The sequence below is a fragment of the Pseudopodoces humilis genome, chromosome 1, assembly GCF_049639895.1.
Source record: "Pseudopodoces humilis isolate 2021_Gansu_Grassland_sample_001 chromosome 1, ASM4963989v1, whole genome shotgun sequence".
Taxonomy (NCBI): Eukaryota; Metazoa; Chordata; class Aves; order Passeriformes; family Paridae; genus Pseudopodoces; species Pseudopodoces humilis.
In genome coordinates, this window is record NC_142200.1 from 47,275,803 (window position 1) to 47,298,235 (window position 22,433).

Consider the following 22,433-nt stretch of genomic DNA (forward strand, 5'->3'; position numbering starts at 1 on the left):
CTCCTGAAACAAAAACCCCACTGCCGTTTTTATCCCTGCCCACACCAACAGGCTGTATAGGAACTGTGATGGCATTTCTACAGTGTCAGCCAGCAGACAAATAAGACTTCTTTCAAAATTACCTTTTATCAAGGCTTGTGTAATAAAACTTGGTTCTTGCCTTGGGATTTCCCCAAATCTGCCTTATTTTAGCAGGAAGGACACAGGGCCAAGAGGGATCACCGAGGCAGCAGGCGTAATATTTCCTACCGATCAGGCAGGAGCTCAGCTGCATTTTGGCCTTAAGAGCAACTCTGGTGCTTCACTTGAAATGCTGATCCAGCTGTCCACTGAGTTTGGAGCCTTTAAAAGTCATGCAGGTCACCTTTCTGTCTGGAGGAGCTCAGTGCCAGGTGAGGAAGCAGCCAGCACTGCTGACGGCACGAGGCTCCTGCTCTCTCCAGAGGCTGCTCAGAGGCTGCCTGGAAATGCAGCAGAGACTGTAGAGATGGGACCACACTGAGACAGGTTTTCTGAAGGGGAAATAAACCCTTTATGGGACACAAAAGCATGAGCACCTACAGTCAGACAGCATGTATGCTGGTGCAGGGATGTGTGGAAACCAGGCTAGCCTAGCTCTTCCCTGAGCTGCCCCATGAAGCTGGGAAAGATGATGAGGGTATGGGATGAAGTTTGGGCTCCAAAATAGTATGGACAAAGAAGGCTACTTGGATTGGGACCCTACTGAATTACACAGCTCTCACCAGTGCCAATGTCATGGCTTCATGATCCCCTTCCCCCTTCAGTCAGGCTCTTCTGTACTGCAGATACTTGGGATACCTCCCTGACCACAGCAATGTTGTTTCCCTGAGGCATGAGGCAGTTATGGTTGGTTCCTAAGGATGGAACTACCCTGACTCCTCCTCTTGTGGTGAAATCTCCTCCTACCACTTCCAGGCTGCCAGTTCTCTCTTCCCTCCATGCTGCCCCAGCAAGCACAACAGCACAAACATCTCTGGAAATGGTTTTGTATTTCTAAGGGGAGAAATAACTCACCTTGGTAGCATGACAATAGGAAAGGAGAAAGAAAGAAATGATAGCAAATTAGCTTTCATGTCACAGCAGTGCATTTACTCTCAGGACAGTAAGGATAATGGAGTACCCACTTCTCACTAAAATCTTGTTTACTGCAAGAGAGTGCTGACCAGGGATAGCCAGGTAGAGGATAACACCAAGGGAACTTGTTTTATAGCTGTTAATGAATACAAATTTTTTTTACTTATTTGGAGGTGACAGAAAACAGCATTTCTTTCTATTTCTCAAGATTTGATTTGCTTTTTTGCTATTCCAGGGCTTAATCACAACAACAACAACAACAAAAATGAGACAAACAAAAGGAAAACAACAAACAGAAAAGCAAAAAACCCTGTGTGCAGCCTTATGGAGGATTTTCCAAGCCACAGATGCTGGCTCTGTGGTTGGCGGATCTATCCAAAATAAAGCTCAACAGCAGGGAGCAGTGGAGTAGTTCAGGGGGTAGAAAAGGTCATGCGAATGTGATCCCCACCTCCCAAACTCCACATCTCCTTACGCTGCCTTCCCCTGCTCCTTTTAGGATAGAAGGAACTTTTATTTATTTTTTATTTTTGTTTTCAGCCTGACTTTCCTATCCACTTGCCAGCTGGGGTCATTGAAAGTGACTCTTGCTGCAGCCACTTTCCCAGGACAGAAGAAATGAGGTGAACTATTATTCTGATGGCTTATAGGCAAAAAGGCACCAGTAGCTTTGTTGATGAGCCCCTTTGGCTGCTCCAAGACAGAGTTGGCACTTTGGGAGCTCAGAGGCCACCATGTCACCTTCCCCTTGCCACAGGGGCAGGAATTCTCCTGCCCTGGGCCAAATTGTTGACTGCAGAGACTAAAGTGTTCTCCCAACAGAGAGACCATAGGGGCACTGAAGGGTGCTAACCTCTGTGCACAGATACGTGGCACTACCCTCCTCACATGAGAAGGCCATTTTGGGTGAACAAACATAAAAAAAAGAGGAAAGTGGAAAAAGGTAAGAAAGTGAGTGACCTCTTTTTAATAATCTTTGACATCAGAATGCATTCATATCTTATACTTTTCCTTCAAGTGGAGTGCACAGCCTATGTCATGGCTCAGCTTCCAGTACAACTTCTGCAAGTCCACAGGAGATCCCATGAAACCACTCTGGGGAAAACCTACAAACTGCTGCACACCAGTCTGACCAGGGCTGAAGCAATGCCCAACTGGGCAGAGGACATGTAAGAGGCATGTCCCCTTTTTTCACAACCAGCACCTTCATTTCTTTTCAGGTGTGGGCTTCAATTTCCTAATGAAAGAACTATTTTGGAAGCCTTGTGTTTGCCAAGAAAATAAGCCAAGTCTAAACATCATACCTTCCTCTGGGAGGACATTGGATGTAGATGATGGGACTGTATCTCTATGTTTCAATGCTGCCAGCAAGAAAGATTTTCATAGCAAGTGTTTGATTTACCCTCAGCACTATGCAAAAGCAAGCTGAAAGACTGCTGTCACTTACCAAACCTCTTGTAGCCGAAGGACTGCACCTCCTCCTCCTCCGCAAAGTCGTCTGGAGAAAGAAAGACACAGCAGCAGGTTATTACTACTACCACTGGAAAAAGATGAGAAGTTTTTACAGGTGCATGTTCATGAATTAATGTAGCTTTACTTGGTTTGTTAAGCATGCTACTGCTCTTCCCCCTGCTGCTCCTATCCCACCTCTGTCTCCATATGCAGAAGGCAGCTCAGAGCCTTTGCCCCAAGAAGAATCCCCAGCAGAACTCTGGATTACAAACTGTGCAGATTTATCACCTGGCAGCCATCCCGAGGCCTGCTTGGCCAGCCAAGTGCAGACCAGAGGAGATATGTCCCTCATAACAATGACAGCCACAATTGCCAGCAGTGTGCCACTTGGTCAAGCTTGCCTGGACCACAGGAGTTAGAGGGGATAGTTGTCCATCCATCCATCCATCCATCCATCCATCCATCCATCCATCCATCCATCCATCCATCCATCCATCCATCCACCACCTCCCATGCACACACTAGCTTGGCCTGAAAATGTCAGATCCGATAAAACAGGGGAAACTGAACAGGTAAACTCAGATGAGAAAAATGAAAACAAAGATGGTGAAGACTGTGAAAGGTCTAGAGGGGAAGCTGCATGAGGAGTGGTTGAGGTCACTTGGTTTGTTCAGTCTGGGGAAGACTGAGGGAACACCCATGACTGTCTACAACTTCCTTGTGAGGGGAAGTTGAGGGGCAAACACTGATGATAGGAATGAAAAGGGAATGGAAGCTGTGGGGAGGTTTAGGTTGGCTGTTAAGAGAATATCAGGCTCCCCAGGGAAGTGGTCACAGCAGCAGTCTGCCTGACTTCAAGAAGCATTAGAACCATGTGCTCAGATACATGGTGTGATTCTTGGGGCCGGCCTGTGCAGGGTTGGGAGTTGGATTTGATCATTCTTGAGGGTCCCTTCCAACTCAGGATATCCTATCATTCGATGAGTCCATTATGCCTTTTGTTCTCATCTTTACAGTAAGCAAGCAGTAATACACTAATAATCACAAGGTTATTTTGTCAGAAGCTGAATTTCTCTCAATTTCCTTCCTTCAGTGAAGGAAAAGGCTGGCATCAGCAAAAAAAATACACCCATGACTTTTAAAAAAAAAAGAATATATTTGTGTTCATGTGTTCAGCCTCCTTCCATCAAGACAACCCCTCGTTCTGCTGACTCAGGAAAGGCAAAAGCTCTGCCTCGTCACCAGCACCAGCCTCTGCAACAATTGCTGGGAGGGCAGCACAGCCCAGGCTGTTCTTCTTCCACTTCTGTATTTCCCAGAGGGAACATTTAATGACTGGTGGAGGAAAAGCAAGCTCAAAGCAGGTAAATGTGTGATGGAGTGAGAAGTCTGTGTTTAGTTAGATGTCTTTTTGCCCACAGACTTACTGCACATGACGGGGCTGCTCTGCATCATGAAACTGGGCTAACTGGTGCCACAGCTAACTTGGGACAGCACAGAGCCTTGGGGGGTGAATCCAGAGGTAAAGATACAGTCTGCATCCAGGCTCAACAACGCCTAAATGATTTGCATGCATGCCTCCACTAGGAAATTGACTTGTTTCTCCTTCTGACCTGTGAGGTGCCACACACAGAAGCCTGAAGGAGACTTTGCCTGAAGCAGCAGCGGAGTCCATGAAATGCATCACTTTGCAGAGTATCACCCTTTACTCAGACAGCACTATTGATTAAACAGCTAAAAACATATTCTTCACCAGGTACGACATTTTGCTTACTGCCAGCAGCGTTCCTGTCCATATCTTTAGCTAGACTCCCAGTGCAGATGTGCATTTAGGAAGTGGAAGAGCCAGTGGATGCTCCTTAGGCAAAACAAACATCCTGGTTTTGAAAAAAAAAACAAACCCCAAACCAAACAAACCCTCAGAACTGTCCCAAACATTATCTGAAGAAAAAGGCCCCAACTGAACATGACAAATACTAATAAACCATAAACAGTCAACAATCAACTTCTCATCGCAGTAGTGAGCTACTCGGGAAAGATCTTCCCCTCCTGCACAAAAGATAAAATGCTGCACAAAATAAGATAACAGCTCCAGAGACCTTAGCTTCCTGCCCTCTCCTGCTATCAGGCTTCAACACAATCGCCTCCTTTGTTTGTCAGGAGTGTAACCTGGCTTATCTGATCAGTATCTGATGTATACAGCCAGGCCACCTTTAAATCTTGCAGCTTCATCCCACACCACATCTCCAAGACCTTCCTCCCAGGCTGACAGCCCCTTCCCCAGTCTTCTTGTTTTTCATTCTTAGACCAACAGCATTGGGTTTTACAAGTTTAATCACATTTTTGTTTCTTTGGCCATTTCAGTATATGCAACATGTTTATGTATGTACATTTTATACATTTCTATACACACACATACTTTTATATATATGTATATGCTTTTCAGTATTTGCAATGCAGCATGTTATTCATTCTAGGGATGGGTTTTTTCCTTAAGCTTTGAATACATTATAATTATTCATTCACCTCCTAATTCTAAAGAGCACTTCTGATATTTGAAACGAAGAAGTGGAGATGGGCAAGGGCAGTTATATCAAGTGGTAACTTGTCTCCCTGGTCAGTAAAATCTCAAACATCATCCCTGTGAGTTGATCTTGCAAGGGGCAGTCAATGTAATTTTAGGGGAAGTCTATGAAAATTATTTAACAGAAAAAGCTCAATATTCTTTCAGTCACAGCTGCAACTTTGCTGAAATCGTGCAAATAAAGCACTTAACAAGATTAACGATAATGTAAGAAATTAATAAAGCAAGCTTAGACTAAACATTCAGAAATTACAGCACTTTGGAAAAAGAGACTAAGATGGGTTGAAAGTCCTACCTCAGAAGAAGTTGATGTTTGAAATATTAAAAATTAAGTTGACAAACGAGCCTGTAAATTTAAGTCCCAAAGCAAAGCCCTGCACCCAGCCTGCTCCTCCCATGCCTGTAGGGCAGTATTGTCCTCACTGGAGGCAGCACAACCTTAATCCTCAGCTCCCTGTTCCAGTGCTGGAAATATTAAAATTTTTTCACAAGTTCTACAAAAATCTCAAAGCTTCCTGATATCTTCAAATCAGCAGAATACAGGAGAACCTAAGTTTCCATTGAAAAGGTAACAGCTTTTCTAGTGAAAACTATGAAAATGTGATCTGTTATGAATTACAGAGGTTAAGAAAATATACACCAAGAAGGCAAATACTATGAACACCTTCAGTATGTTTTAATGATGTATGCTTTTAAAGGCAGTATCAGAAATCATTGTGGCAGAAATTCATGAGCTCTGAGCACCAGTGATTGATCTTAGAAACGGAAATTCTGCATTTTCACATCAGTGGTGCCCATACTTGAGTGAGTCTGCAGCTGGCGTAGGAGGGGTTTGTTTGACATTGTGAAAGCCTTAAGTTAGAAATATTTTTCTTTAGTGTAAGTCCAGTCCTTCTCAGTTACAAAGAGGACTGGAATGAATGCAGTGTTCCTGTTACATACATGCATTAATACGCAAGCAAGGCTTATTTTCATGGGTGAAAAATATGAAGGGCCGACTCCTCCTTGAAGCAGACAATCAAGCAGAATTTGTTATGTCCTGGTCACAAGAATGAACTCTTCAGTATGGGGAAGATCAACCCTAACTCAGTTGTAAGCCATTCAGCTGAGCTCTCAGCTGTGAACAAAAATATAGGGAATCCAGAATAAGAAAGACAAAGTGACTCTTATTCCACTGACTTGTACAGAACTCTGCAGGAAGGTCCATAAAAAAGGTGAACTTTGGGCAGAACAGAAACATATGTGAGCAACCAATTGTATTTAACCATGCAGGGGAAGGGACACTAGAGATGTCCTGTTTTATTGGGTTTACAAGAGTCTCCTTGAATGCTAGGACAGATTGCCATGGGGAGCTTACAGCAAACTGCACCAAATCATTTTGTCTCACTGTGGCTGAACAGCAATACATCAAATATTTTAGGGAGTCAATGTGAAGCAGAGTTCTAGTCCAAAAAAGTAAAAAAAAAAAAAATAAAATAAAAAAAAGCTTTGAGGTATTTTGGCAATATCCATGGCCCATTGAGTACCAATGCCAAATTCCACCTGCCTTCCAGTTATAAGCTATTACTGCAACACCTCTAGTAAATACAGTTGTAGAGTTAAATAAGTTACAGTACAATGCTTCAAGGGAGTGGGAATTATGAAAAGGCAGTTCAGCTGGGGATTAATGCAGCGAACAGAGGGAATTAATCTAAAACAAATTAGACTCTCATTTGATTAATTTGCTAGTGGCAAAGTAAATCTGTGGAGTAGAACTGTTTAATTTCTTGTTTTTGTTCTTAAATCTTAAATAAATTAATCATGGATCACTTATGAGTCACTCTAAGGTCAAGTAAGAAAGAGCTGGCCTGCAGCCAAAATGGATGCTAAATCTGCCCCTGAGACAATACAGGGCATAAAACCACGGCACCAGATCTGAGCAGCCTTTGGTGCAAGGTGATTTTAGGGGAGTTGTTTTCATTTTAGCCCCCTCCCTTCATGGGTGTCGTTGTTGGCATATGGAAGGTGTTAAAGAAAACTGCTAATGTACGTGTCCAGCTGTCTCCTTTTAACAGTACACCTTGCTGAACCATTTAAACCTAATTAACTAACAAGGCAAACAAGACCTCAGAACCATTAGAGATGCTGGGTCATATGGTGGCTGCAGACATGTGGTATCCAGTAATTTTGAGAACACTTGTGGGCTGCAAACATGGATACAAGGTCCTTGTATAAAGACCTCGTCTGAAGTATTAAATAAAGAAAGTGAACCAATATTCTACATTGCACTTCAAAATCTGGGAAAATCTATTCCAGGAGAGAATGAGGCATCTGGTATGAAAATTGTCATGCCAAGTTTCAGCTCAGATTTTAGAAGTTCCTTTATAACCCCCTGAAACCTCAAGTTGCAGTACATTAGAACTTACCCCTAATGTAAGGGATAAGTTACCTAACTTACCAGGCTGGGAACTCAGACTGTAAGGTTAAGTTGTAGTAAAAATGACATCCAGTGTAAGAGTTTCCTCTAAAATAAATCTATCTTTCAAAGGGCTGTAATGGTTAGAGCCCTGCCTTTCCTACTGACTTAATGGGAACTATAGAGCTATATCCCAGTGCAACTCTGTAAAAATCGTTCTAATATTATCAAGGAGAGATTTTTACTTGTACCATTTGGAAAGAAGCTCTGCCCATTAGTTGAAACTCACAATATTCCACTCCTTAACCTGTGAATTGTCATGGATGAAGAACTCTGCTCAGAACTGTGAACAAGTGCATCTCCTTCATGAGAGACTGCTTGCAGTGTCAAAAAGCTGCTTCTGCCTGCTCTCTCCACCTCAGCACTTTCACTGAAAGGCAAAACTCATCCACTTGTGAGGTTTCTGTAATATTAACAACTGCTCAGGCAGACAAGGACAGCAACACCAATATATTTCTCATATCACATTTCAAAAGCTTTTTGAGCTGCCACCAGATTTATATGCATTTCTGCTCACTATTAACTGGGTCTACATTCAAACTGCTGACCTAGAGGTGAAATGGAGCCAGCAGAAGCACAGCAAGCAGCTGTGGCCTTCAGATGTTGATGACTTCATCAGTCTAATTGGTTTCCACTGGTTTTCATAGCTTTTATTCTGGACAGTCTCCTGCTTGTGCTAATGGGCTACTCATTCCCCTCTCTCTTCACAGATGCTTTATTTCACTTGTCCTCTGTTCTGCCTTTCTCCACTACTTTTTCCTTACTTTTCCTTGACTATGAAAAGTCAAGTCTTTTCTCTCTGCCTCTATTTCAGTAAGCTCTCCCTCACAAAATCCTACCCCACGCTTAAAGTGCTTTCCTGATTGACAGGATCCCAAGCTGGCATGTGACACTAACAGTCACTGTTGTTGGCTGAGTGTGTTGTGCCCATATTATCCACCCATTCCTTTGTCTGGCTTGTCATGCAGCAAACTCCTTTGGACAGGGATTACATGGATTCTGCACCTGCAGAGTACCTGGTCCTTAAGGCAGCCATGGCAGAGCTTCAGCTGAGGCAGTCCTGGAACACAGCTCACCTCCCTGCATCCTAAAGCATCCCTTGGGATGTTGTTTGAGCTTGGGTTCTGGCAACAAAACTGAGGTTTTTCCTCTTCTCTTTCCAACTGAGACTGCTGATCTGGGAATTTATCTGCTTATCTTAGTGACTGAAAGAGGCAATGTCCTAGATCAGAGATCCTCCCTTGGTACTATCCTATGACTTGGATGGCGTCTCCCATCACCTAACACATGCATAAAACAAACAAAACCATGTTTGTTTTAATAATCAAATAAACATGACAAATGGGTGCACTTTAATATCTTGGTCTTCATCTATTCCCCTACTGCTGTGCCCCAAAAATGTGAGCACTTACATTAAGAACACACACAAAAAGATGATTGTGAATTTTAGAAGTATAACAGCAGTCACTCTCGTTTTGCTTTTTAGGCACAAGATGAAGACGGTAAATTGGGGGTTTGGAACAAAACTTGTTAGCCCATAAGTGCCACAGAGCATCATTACCATACTGGGGTCAGGAGCAGCTGCATGGTGTGGAGGATCAACTTTAGAAGTTAAAGGTTTAAATCATATCGTATTTCAGAGTAACGATTTAAGAGCTAACAGATATGCTCTCATTAGTGCACTGAAAAATCGTCCCTCCCTGTCTGTATGTCAGAGGAGGCAATTAACAGCAGTATTAAAATGTTATACACATTCCTAACAACACATGTCTCTATTACCTCCCATAATTCATTCACTTTGCTCCCCAGTGATGTCTCAGTCTGCACCTCAAATTTATGCACCAAAAGGGATTGCAGTTTTAGGTGGAAGCAGTCAAACTCCAAAGACAATTCATCTTAGGTTGTTCCCTCACTTGCACAGACCACACTCACATTATGAGGAGGATCAGGTTCACTTTCCATGCCTTGTAAAAAACATCTTTATTTTGCTTTCCAAGGGGGAGGGCTGGAAGGAGAGATCCTCTGTTCTGATATACAGAACCTCAGGATAAGGAAGGTTTTGTGAAGCTGAAGATAACTGGGTATGCATCCTTTGCAGTACTGAGCTGCTTTCATCCTTGACATTTCTCTCAGTTCTCTTTATTTTACTCTGCTTTATCTCTGCAAGGCCTGATCAGCTCTCTCTCTGCAAGATTACCTTTCCCTCCTTATCCTAGCAGCCAGAAGTGTCTGAACCTCTGGGCACAACAGTCTTTCAGTGTGGATCTAAGTAAACTGTTCAGTAGTTGTGACAAAAAAAGGGCTCTGTTCAGCCCTCAGTTGTAGCAGAATCAGTCTAAAATGAATCAATGTTATCCAAAGTAAGAGAAGAAGGAATCACAAGAGATTTTGAACAACTCCCTTCTTCATAGGGATAGGTTTTTCCATGCTATTCTTGTCCTGTGCGGCTGGGAAAAGTAGAATTGAAGCAATAATGAACAATTACAAGTTTTTACTGAAAATGCTCCTGTCATAAGTAGTTTATAGGCTAATTCTGCTAAATATCCTTTGTGGGTGTACAGTAATATTTCTATCTGTGCAATAACACATTTCTCTTATAATTTCATAGCTCTGTTTTCCCCTGTAGTGTTAATAAGAATATGCTTTGACACACACTTGAGTCTTTCTCATCCATATGTTTAAAATGCTCTGTGCTACCAATCAATTCAGGACACACACTGACTGTATAGTAGCATTGCTCAGGATTTGTTCTGTGTTTTATCACACATTTATTGTAACTGCTCATGCCTTTGAACTTCTGCTGTAGGGTCCTGTGACATGTCCAACACACACCACTCAGACCTCCTGCATATGTTTCATGTTTATGTCACTATATTCATATAAGCTCTGTTATAAGTGGACTAAGGAAAGGTTACTGGATCACTCCACTTCTAATCCTTGGTTTTCAGATGCTTTCTGGCTTCTGCAAAATGCTCTGGACTGGATTTTTTTTTTTTTTTAATTCTTGGTTTGAAGTTTCTATTAAGGAAAGACCTATTTGCAGATGACTGTTCATTTGATTTAGTGCACACAAAGGTCAGAGACAGAGAGAGACTTTTCTGCAGTGTTACAAAATTATAACTTTAATTCCTTTATTCTTTAAAATTAGCAGTAGCATCAAAACAGAGAGAAAGACAAAGCCTGTCAAGAAGGTAAACATCATATAGATTATTTAAGACTTTTCAAGGTAGTCAAGAAAGATCAACTGAACTTGCATGCACAGTCAGCTTTTGCTATCGTAGGTGTTATTTGCAAATTACATCCAGGCTCTGAGTCCCACAGAAGGGACAATTTTAGCTGTTATGGTAATTAATTGTCTGATAAAGTGTTCAGTGTGTAAACTTGGGGTGAACTGAACTGGCATATTCTGTGAGAGCTCGGTGTACTCTTATCTCCTGTGAGCTGTGCTCAGGGCACACTGAGACACCTTTGAGGTAAAGGGGTCAAGGCTAAGAAGGGCAGGCACTCAGACCAGGCTGCTCCCGAGGCACTGTGGGCTTCACTGCTCCAGTGGAACACAACCTAGGACAAAGATGTTTCTCCCCCATGCATCTTTTTATATCAAATGAGAGGAAAGGCACAAGACAGAGTACTTGGTCACATTCCAGCTCTCAAGCACACCCCAGTACTCAAGCACAGGATCCCAGATGAAAATCCCAGAGGAATGAAAAGAAGCAGCTAAGCTACTTTCAGCATCATTAATTAAAAGCTTCGCTCTCATCCTGGAGCAACAGTCTCCAAATGACCACCTTGACTTGTCATTGCCTGATTTTGGGCATTAGTATTACGTGGTTATCCAAAGAGCATCCTTATTTCAGAGGAAAATACTTATCACCAGCACTGCCGTGACAGTAGTGAGTACAGGTAGAGTTTAAATCAGTAACTAGAAAATATATTGCAGCTATACAGAAAGAAGTTCTCAGTTTTAATGATGCTTGTCCAGGTCTTAAATTAAGACCAATGTTTATGAACATGTGGTGGTGTTTGACTACGAGGAAGCTGTTTTCATTTGCTTCCCAGGCAACGAGTGCTCCTTCATACCCCAATAAATAACTATAACTTAGAAATATCATTTGATAAAGATAAATCTAACCCTAAAGCAGTCAAATCCTTATGTAAATCACATGAATTATTCTAAAAAATATGACAAAGTTTGTGAGCTCAGTGTTGTTTGCTGGAAATAAAGCTGCCAGCATATTGAACATAAACTTCAATGTGTTTTACTGATTTAAAACATAACACATTACAAATACCAGCAATGGGAAATATAATTTATTCCTTACAGATATTTAGTGATGTAATTATTTAGATATTCATCCATTCTCTAGAGAGGGTAGAGACAGAGACAGCTGCAATCAACAGATCTTTTTGTTTTTATTGAGAAAAATGTGTAACTATACCAAGTTCTACAGTCCTACAATTATCACTACCATCAAGTTTTAAGAGAAAATATGAAAAGCCACATTCATACCCAGAAAAGGAAATCACCGAGTCAAAATTTGATTTAACTCTCTGACTTCTCTAACACTGGCAAAAGCACTTGATGTGATGATTTGTTCGACACTTTTCTTTTGCTATTAGCACAGTCATTCAAGTGCTCTTTGCATGTTTTATTACTGATTTCTGTAACTCTGGGGGAAAGAAGTAGGATGGCCGTGATCACTCTTAGGGAAGCCAAATGGTAAGGACTGGCACATCCTCTTGATGGAGTGTGGGGCACCAGCGAGTGCTCCCAGGAGCAGGAATTGCATCTTCCCCTTGAATGTCACTGCTATGCTTTGCAAAGAGCAGTGGAAGCAGAATGGAAGGACACACAAGTCATGTTAAATGTTATTGCCATCCTTGGTCCTTTGCATCCCACCTCTCCCCAAAACCCCAAAGAATCGAGTGTCAGGCTTTCCGTGGTAACAGGCGCAGGTTTGTTCTACCTACTACCAGATCCTCATTGTTTTGGTTTGTTCCTGCCCTTACACTCATGCTGATAATGACAAGCTAATGACAATTTTTTTGGCATGAGCAGCCTATAAATAAAAAACACTGTAAAGACATTATTTTTAATATGTGGTATGGCCCTGGAGAGACACCGTGCCACAGTGCCAGAAGTAATGTAAATAGTGTGTGTGTGGGGGCTTGCAAAATAAATGCCCCCCAAAAGTTTTTCCTCCCTTCAGGCAGCTACTCTGGCAAGTGAATAAATAATCACATCATTTGGTGTCCTAGACTCTGGAAACTCAGTGTAACTATCATGATGTTTACTGGCCCCCTGGCATCTGAAATAAAACTCAGTTCAAGAACAGGCACAGTGGTGCCCAAAAGCATTTTTTATATATGTATGTCTTTTCCTTAAGCTTACTTTTTGCCTCTGAAGAAAAAGTGGATTCAACTCTCACAAAATCCCAACTAACTTCTAAACTTTCCATAATGTCCTTTGATGTTTTCATTGTAAGTATTCCCCAGTGTGTAAAGCCTCTGCCTTTTGCTGTAAGGCTATCAATTTTCATAAACAGAAGGCTTTCTTGCACACCCCCCCCCCCCATACATCTTTATTAGGTTACAGAGTAGCAATTTGGCAATCTGCATCTTTATTTCATTTTAAAGTATGTGACACCTCTCAGTCACAGCTATGTAGGATAGGGTCAAATATTTCACCCATTTGAAACAAAAAGAGAAGGAAGGGAGGAAAAGAGAGAACAAGGAAAAGAAACAAAGTTTCAGTTTGAACAGATGCAAAGACCAAAAATTTTCCAGTCGGTGGATGTAGAGGAGAAATACGCCAAATACATTTCACAAGCCAGTTAAGCTTCTACTGGCACCTAATCACTGCCAGATGTTTAGAAGCAACACCAAGAACATCGCAAAACGCTGGCAAAAAATAAACAAATCAACCAGGGAGAAACACAGGTCTTCTTCTCGGGGCACCGGCGAGGGGGAAGATAAAAGTTGGGTGCGGAGAGAAACCGTGCTGGGGGTAGAGCACCCATGCCGGGACGCACTCACGCAGGAACAGCCCGCTCCCGGACCGGGACTGACCGCACACCCCGCACCCCGGGGTCGCGGTGAGAGCCCCGCTCTGCCTCTCCCGGCATCGCCCGCCCGCGCCCTGCCCGCAGCGGCGTGTCCTGCCCGCCACCTGCCCGCACCGCGTCCTGCCAGCACCCTGCTGCCTACGGCTCACGCCGCGGGCTCCCTCCCCACGGCCGCCCTACCCGCGATGTCCCCTTGCTGAAGACTGTCCACACGCCTGCCGCCGATCCCGCACGGTGTTCCCGCACGGTGTTCCGATCCCGCACGGTGTTCCCGCTGTGCCCGGTGCACGTGTGCGGGCGGCGGAGCGGCCGCCCCGCTCCTGTCCCTACCTTTCATCTTGGCGCCGGGGCTGCTCACATAGGACGGACGGGGCGCGGCGGGGCTGCCGCCGGGAGCGGCGGGCGGCGGAGCGCTCCCTGCCTACTGCCGGGCCATGCCCCCGCCGCGGGCCCTGCTGCGCAGCCCCGGCCGCTGCCGCTCGCCCTCGCTCCTCGGCCGCCGGCGGCACCCAGCTCTCGCCGCCAGCCCCACGGAGCCCGGCCCGGCCCCGCGGAGCCCGGCCCGGCCCCGCCTCCCTCCCTCCGCCCCGGGGAAGGGGCCGCGGCCGGGGCCGGCGGCGGGGGGCGGGCTCGGGGTCCCGCCGGCGGGTGAGCCTGGGGGTGCCGCAGCCCGGGAGTGCCGCGGGTTCCCGGGATGCGGGGCTGTCCGTGGGCAGCAGGGGCTGTCCGTGGGCAGCAGCCCGGGACGGGAGTTGTGACCGGGGGAGCCCGAGCGGGACGGGGTGCTGCCGGCAGTAGAACGGTCCTGACCCCACGCCCGGGCAGGCACCCGGGGGTTCCTCGTGAGTGAGATCTCCCCAGGCCACCCAGACCAGCGTGCCTCACACGCGGCACGCCGACGGAGGGATCCTGCAGCGGGGGTGCATAGCTGGGAGGAGTTTGCAGGACGTGCGAAGTTCACCCTGGTGCTGAACGAAGGACCACGAGTAGTCCTGTTGGATTCATTGGGACTCTGTGCACTACAGGCACTGGCGAGTGTCTGTAAATATTTGTGGGATTATGGATATACAGGCCAATCATCTTTTATTTTTCTAGTTCTGGATGTTGCCAGGAATAAGGGATTGTTTCCAGGCTCCTGTTTTCATGAAAGGCATGGTTTGTTTTTCTGCAAAGCCACCAATTTTTAAGCAATTGAAGACGGTGATAAATGTTTATGATCCAGCTTTGAGTGTTAACATCAGTACTCATGAGGCAGGGCAGGTGCGATGTGCACCAGTTCGTTCTGGGGATGAACAAAGTAGTGGAGGGACCTGAGAGTCTCTCCTGATGCAGGGAGAAGATGCACATGATTTTGCCTTTGCAGTTAGAGGTATCACAGCTGTTGAATGTAGGGATGTCCCAAGGAAGTATTATACTACATGGTCTTTTCAGAGGGTCTATGGCTCCATTAAGGACCGCAGTGTACCAGAAAGGTACAAAAGCATTGGAAACCTATCAAGTATGATCTCACATCAGCAAGGAATGGAGGATTAAGTCCTCCGAAAGTAGTCATTCTAGAGCAAAAATTAAAGAAGAGATTCAGAAATCTGAATTCCTCCAGTTGATCTGATTACTTGAGTTGACATCAGCTTGACCATGTTTCACTGACTTGGAGGCAGTACCTTTAGTTTGGGACTGATGAAAATATTGGAATACCAGCTGCAGTAGCCATTTGCTGCTTTAAAGCAGGGCTCAGATATCAAAGAGACTTGACTCAGCTTTTAGTTTACACTCTAGCAGTTGACTGGAATATCATGAGTAAACACTTAAATCTGAATGCAGTCATCAGGTAATTACAGGGTGCCTGTAGTGTTGTGTTGGATTAGGACCACAGTGTTTATGAGACACATTCATGCTTACTTGGTGGTTTGAGGCTCCTAAGTTTACAATTAAAATTTACAATTTTTATTTTAAAGAATCAATAAAATTCTATTTTCAAAACTGAAAGCCATTGAAACTCTGATCCAAAGCCATGAGTATGTTTTCTAAAAGAAACCTTTCCATCACGTTTCATTGAGTGGATGAAAGCAATAATGAAGCCCCGTTTCTCCATAAGAGGGTACTTCTGTCTGAAAACACAATACAGAAGGAATGCTTTAAAAAAAGATGAGGAAAGAGGAATATTGCCTTAAACCTGTGTCATCAGGTGATGTGCAAGGAACAGGATGTGCAGGAATTTAGAAAGTTCCTCAAAAGCAACACTTTTAAATTTTTTAGACAGTAACCTTAATGAACTGAGGGGTAGCAACCAAAATTGCAGAGCCTGTGAGTGAATTGCTGCATCTGAGGAAAATATGTTCTTTAATAATTAAAAAAAGAAGTATTAGTATTTTGAAGTCATATAGAGCTTATGATTTATTCAGTAGATCTGAGGCCTACTTTCATTCTTGTGACTTGAAAATATTCATTAATTTGTGAACACAGTGGGACACTCCATATTTCTAGAGTAAGCTTCTATATTGGCTTTTAATCGTGTAAGTTGTATTCCACACTGGATTTCTTATACGTATGTTAGGAATGTGTAAGAAAGTGTATGCAAAAATATGTTAATTTAAATGGCTGATGAGCTTCTGCTAATACTGCTATAAAAATCTAGTGTTAGTAAAAAAATGCAGGAAACTCATGAACTGTTTCATATGTCAACTCTTTCCTTTAAAACCAAGTATTTCATGTTTTAGTTTCTGAAGTGAGCATTATTCTTTCCTTCCCACTGGTCAATGTGTGTCCACCAGAGGAAGGTGTAGGTGTTAGACACCATCACCACCTTTAGAAATCCTGGGATTAGCATAGGGGAAGACAGAGTGTTGATGGTTCATGGAGATGGAGAATTGATCAAACACACTTAACAAATATTGGTAGATTATTGGTATTATGGAGCATATACATTATTGTATATGTTCAGCTGAATACATACATATTAAGGGTGCAGTACACTACATAATACAGGTTTGTATTATGCTAGGAAACATAATACTGTGTTGCCCAGTCACAGGCCTTCACAAACTTTAGCTTTTTATACACCTTCATATTTTTCAAGTTTCATTTAAATCTATGGTGAAATTTGCCAAACACAGTTACTCTGCCTTTCCACAGAAAACCACTCATCTGCTCAGAAAGAGTTTCAAGTATATTTTCATATTCTTTTATTTTTAGGAAACTTTAGACCACATTCCAGGGAAACTAATTTCACAGAATTGCTTCATTTTAGGGGCTTCTTTGTTGCCCCAGTTCAGGACATAAATTATGAGGCCTGTTTTCTCATCTGACAAAAATAATGTAACAGCAGCTTACTACCACAACGGGCTGCCTTGTCACAAAGCAATCCCATGTTGCTGCCAGATTCAGACTCAGAGAAGGACTAAAGCATCTAAACAAATCATTGTTCTTTAGAAATGTTTACATATTGCCTTAATATGGCTTGTTTATATGGAACTATTACAATTTATTCATCAAATGCTGAAATAAGGTACCCAAGTGAGTGCTTTGCAGTTGCTGTGGCACGGTGTGACTTTAAGCACTTACCAACCACATGTGCGTTGTTTATTTTTTCCTTGCTACAGTCTCCTCTTGAATAGCAAGAAAGTTTGTTTATAATGGGTCTCACTCACTTTTACTCTGCAAAATGTGTTCAAATTCAGCAGTAATCCAGAAAAAAAGGATGTCAGTGTTTAATCTCCCTGGATTCACTTCAGAAAAAGTCGTGCAGGCTGTGCTAAAAGTGATTTAAACTCAAGGTAATGTGCTCAGTTCTTGCTCACTTTGATTCCACTTCATAACGGACCATTACCCTTACCTGGCTCATTCCCAGAGCCTAACCTGCAAAATCTGTGCTATTTGGCAAGTCTTGGAGGTACTGGAAGCCTTGGTCCTTGCACATGGAGGCACGTGTGGCATTCTCTTTTGATTGGCAGCTTTCTCGTAGCTCAAACCCACATGCAATACAAAAGGCAGAAATAAAATTTTAAAATGTCTGAAAAAAAATAATTGCATGCATCATTGAGGAGAACTACATGTGACACGGGAACCATGTGTGGAAGATCATTTGTCTGAAGTAAGTACCATTTGGGTTCTGTACAAAATGTGCATTTCAAAAGTAAGAGTTGAGTATTATAACATATTTTAATGATAAATCTTTTTCTGCACAACAATTTCATATTGTTGTTAATGACCATTTTGGAGCTATGCCCAGAGTGAAGACATTATCCTTGGATCTGGGTAATGAGTTTGTAAATGATCCTGAACAAATGGTGAAGCTATTTGCTAATAATTTTGTTAAGTCTACAGATGAGCCTTTTCTTAATCTGGGTAATTAACATCATAATTTGAAAGTATTTAGCTATCTAGACTTGTCCCTGGCAAGTGAGGTTGGTTTTTGTTTTTCCTTTCGTATTTTTTGATTAACTGTGAGACTGAGGGGGATTCTGAAAGCAGCAAAACACCTGGTTGTCTTTTCAGTATGCCAGAATTACTCAGATACAGACTAGTTCTAGCCATGGTTTGGATGTTGATCATGCAAAAGCTCATGTGCCAGTTCTCTTGTCTTTCAATTGCTGTGACCGCTTTATCTTGGAAGGAAAAAAGGAAGACAGCTCTAGAATAGGCTGGACAGTCACATTGCACTAAATACAAATAAAAGCAAAATGCTGGAATGCAAGTAAAAAGTACATATCATAATATGATCATCTGTGGATGAGATTGAGGGACCACTGTTTCATATTTTTTAATATCTGGTAAAATACATCATTGTGGGTTTTTTTTTTCATATTTTGAATGAAGAGAGATTGTTTGCAGTTCAGAAAGTTTGTGAAATTTTATTCTGGCAATTTACAGACCTATTTCCTTGAACATTTTTTTGTCAAAATTGCCTGAAACATTTGTAGCTATTGTATCTGCTGAATATCCAAACCAATGAAATATTTGACATTTGCACTCCAAAAATTTCCATAATGAAAAGTAATTCCATTCCTTCTAGAGTGCTTAAACGTTGAAGACAGTAAAACCAAGACCAAATAATTAGTGCCAATTTTATTAGGATCCTTGCAGAAGCAGATTTTTATACATTACCTATGACATTTTGTTTGCTCATAGTATATGTTTTTTTCAACACACAGAAAAATAGTTCTGATTGCCTCAGGAATAGATTTTTATTGCCTGAGGTCTAACCAGATCAGCTCTTCAGGTGGAGTATATCAAAATGGTACTAGCCAGAGTTTGATTTACGTTGATAGAAAGCAGCAAAGATCTCTCCATGTTTTGAGACTGTCTAAATGCCAATGGCTTTCAGCTTATGGCTATCTTTAGTGGGAGCAAGCCAGCAGGAATCCAGAATTGGGCTGTGTCAGCCCAGAGAAGCATCAGTCTGCTCTCATTACATGCCACACATCTGGGGTTCAGCTGGGTGTGTTCTGCATGCTCTGGTCTAGCTGTGCAACTTCTCCCAGAGGTAAAGTGGCACACAGAGCTGTCTCTGTGAGGGCACCTGGCACTAGAGGGAATGGAAGCCGCTGTAAACTACTTGCAGACACCAACACAGCATGGTTCAGCTGTGTGCACTCCCCAGATGTGCTGGTTATGCCAGTAGAGACTCATATGGTAAGTCCAAATGCATGATACAATCAGACAATCATAGAATGGCCTGGGTTGGAAGGAACTTCCAAGATTATCTAGTTCCACCTCCCTGCTATGGACAAGGACATCTTCCACAATCCCAGGTTGCTCAGAGCTCTATCCAACATGGCCTTAAACACTTACAGGGATGGGACATCCACAATTCCTTTGGGAAACCTGTTGCAGTGCCTCACCATCCTCACAGTAAAGAATCATTTCTTAATATCTAATCTAAACCTATTGTCTTTCAGTTTGAACCTATTCCTCCTTGTCCTGTCACTCTGTGCTCCTGTAAGAAGTCCCTCTCCATCTTTCTTGTAGGGTCTCTTCAGGTACTGGAATACCGTATGTGGTCTTCCTGACCACTTGCCTGGCAGTGCAGACCTCAGAGTCAAACAGGGACTGGGGGTGACTTGTATATTGCTTGGTCACAGGAGAGGATCATAGCAAGAAAAGCAAATAAAAATACAGTGAATCCTCCCTATATTAAGTTAACATTATTGCAATGTATTTTGGCTCCTCAGCCCGTGAGTTCCACCCATTAGGACTCCCTGATGCTTCAACAAGTGGGTGTAAGTAGGTCCAGGGGAATATTAAATTACAACTCTTCAGCTCTGACTTTGGCCCAAAAAGTACAGAAAAGAACCCTTTGAAAATCAGGGAACATCATGACTGCAATTGTAAATTATTTTGCACACTATGTAGAACATATCTGTAAATTCTGTAAATTAATACTTATGGAGAATGTTTAACCTTTGAAGTTTTGCTTTTTTTGTTTTTTGGGACTGAAAATAAGAGATGGCCACTCTGATTAGTATTTTTAGTAGCATTTACCAGGTTTACATTGATTTTTATTTTTTTTTTACAGCTAATGGACTTCAAAAGGCACAAATGTACCAAAAGACAGGTAGTGATAAATAGTTCCTCATATATTGCTTCTGAGACCATATTATCAACAGCTGCTTCTGATGCAACTGATGTTCTGCTTCTGTCTTCTTTCAGGTAGATTACAGAGCATGAGATATTCACTGGAAATATTAATGAAGGCTATGAAGAGATACTATGACTTTTTCATTTTGTCAGGCATGCACAAGTAGTCATGGTCAAAAAACATTGCTGAGGTGGTGAAATTGAGCACTCACAAGATAGGAAATGCCAGGACAAAGATTTCCCATGGGACTTCAATTTACCTGCCTATGTCCAGAATTACTGACAAGACATATATTCCTACTGACAAAAGGCATCAAAATGGATGCTCATTTATAATTGTGTATTAATTTTTTTCTCTGGTAATTCCTTTTATTTGGTACAGAGGAGGGACTGAACTCATTTAGGGAGCACCCCTTCAATATTTTCTCTTTTCTTCATTGTTCCTATAGGTCCCATTCACTGCAACATTCATGCCCTTCTCTGAAGAGAAAATAATTTATTTCCTCTATGTCTGTCATCAGGGTAGCATTTCACAAATCTTAATTAAACTTTACAAGCAATAAGGAGTATTAATACCTCCATTTTATAGGACAGTGTCACATTAAGATTAAAGCTATTCTCACCTAAGGAGTGAATCACTTGAAGTGCAATGATTTCTCCAGGTACCAGTGTTGCTGTTTACACTATATACTTGAGAGCACCTTCCACTTTCTGCTTTCCAAGCCTGGCTAAAAGTCCTAGTGACAACCCCAAAAGGCTCAGCTACACACAGTGCTGCCTCTGACCTTTCTCTCTCATCTTGCAATGCATGTGAAACCTGCAAAAAGCAACCCTGGCAGGCTCTGAGTGAAAGCCCCATGAGTGGATGATTGGGACATGAGGACATTAGGGGTGCTGCTGATGGCAGAAGACCAGCAATCCGCCTACAGTCATGCACAGTGTTTATGAGCTTGAAGGCTACATCCCATTGACTTCCCTGTCAGGGGGCAGTGCTCAGCCCTTCTGTAAGTGAAGCCTTAGAGTTCCTGTCAGGATTGTCAAGAAAAACATGGGTAGTGACAGACTAGGATGAGCTGGATGTTGGTGAGTTGCTGGGATGGGTTGAGGCCAGCTGGTGGCAGCTCAGCCCCCACCCGGTTGCTCACTCGGTTTCCCCCAGAGAGACGGGGGAGAGAGTTGGAAAGCCAAAAGTGAGAAAAACTCATGGGTCAAGATGAAGGCAGTTTAATAAGTGAATGGGGAAAAAAGATCCCAACTGATGCAAAGGCAGTCACTCATCACCTCCCACCAGCAGTCCTATGCCCAGTCAGTCTTCAAGCAGCAGCTGAGCACAAAAAGTCCCCAGTTTTATTGATGAGCATGATGTATATGGTGTGAAATATCCCTGGGCAGTTTGGGTCAGCTGTCCCCTCCCAACCTCTTGCCTACTCCCAGCCTACTCATGGGGCAGCAGAGCTAGAAAAAGGGAATGCCTTGGTGCTGTGAAAGCACTGCTCAGCAACAGCAAGAACATAGATGTGTTGCCTGCACTGTTTTGGTCACAAATCTAAACCACAGCACTGTGCAGGCTACTTGAAGAAAGTCACCTCCACCCCAACCAGATCCAGTGTAGCTGCTCCCATCATATGGGCACTGCCTGGCAGAGCCAGAGTCTTCTTCTCTAGCTTCAGTCTTGAAAATCAGAAATTTATTTTCTCTGTCTCTTCTCTGACCTTTACAATAAGTGAGGTAGAACTCTTAAAAAAACCTAAAAGTTTTCTTCCCTGTACAAATCTGGGGTTGACATCTCGCTTCTATGCTGTGCAGACTCCCACTGGGAAAAGGAAAATGTTATTCCAGGCACAAAGATCACCTACCCACCAGATTTCAGCATTGTGATGCAAAGCCTGGGAAATGAGAGTTTTTAAAGGAAAACATCTAGAGGCTTTTGACATAGACAACAATATATACATTTTCCCCTAGGTTCTTGGAAATGACTGAAAATTTTCCAAAAAAATTATCAAAAGAAGTCCAAACAAAATCAGCCAGGGGCATCCAGCCAGCAGGAGAAATTACTGCTAGAATGACTGAATTTTGGCAAGGCTATAAGGTCCTTATAATGGAAAGTATTGGGTAACTTTAAGGAAAGGCCAAAACCAGTTCAGGAATGAAGAAGGAATGACCATGGTGGCCAGTGATTTTAACCTTTTATCCTGCAACCCAATAA

General features: G+C 42.9%; 1 protein-coding gene across 1 annotated transcript in view; it reads right to left on the bottom strand.

The window, feature by feature from the left end:
- The window catches only part of COLEC12 (collectin subfamily member 12), a 91,497-nt gene extending 77,385 nt beyond the window's left edge, over positions 1 to 14,112 (bottom strand). Inside the window, exons 1-2 of the mRNA XM_014258128.2 lie at positions 13,982 to 14,112; positions 2,543 to 2,593 (exon numbers count right to left, since the gene is read on the bottom strand). Coding sequence (XP_014113603.1) covers positions 2,543 to 2,593; positions 13,982 to 13,988 — 58 coding nt within the window. The 5' untranslated portion in view covers positions 13,989 to 14,112. The remainder of the gene's footprint in view (positions 1 to 2,542; positions 2,594 to 13,981) is intronic.
- Between the last annotated feature and the right edge of the window lie 8,321 nt (positions 14,113 to 22,433).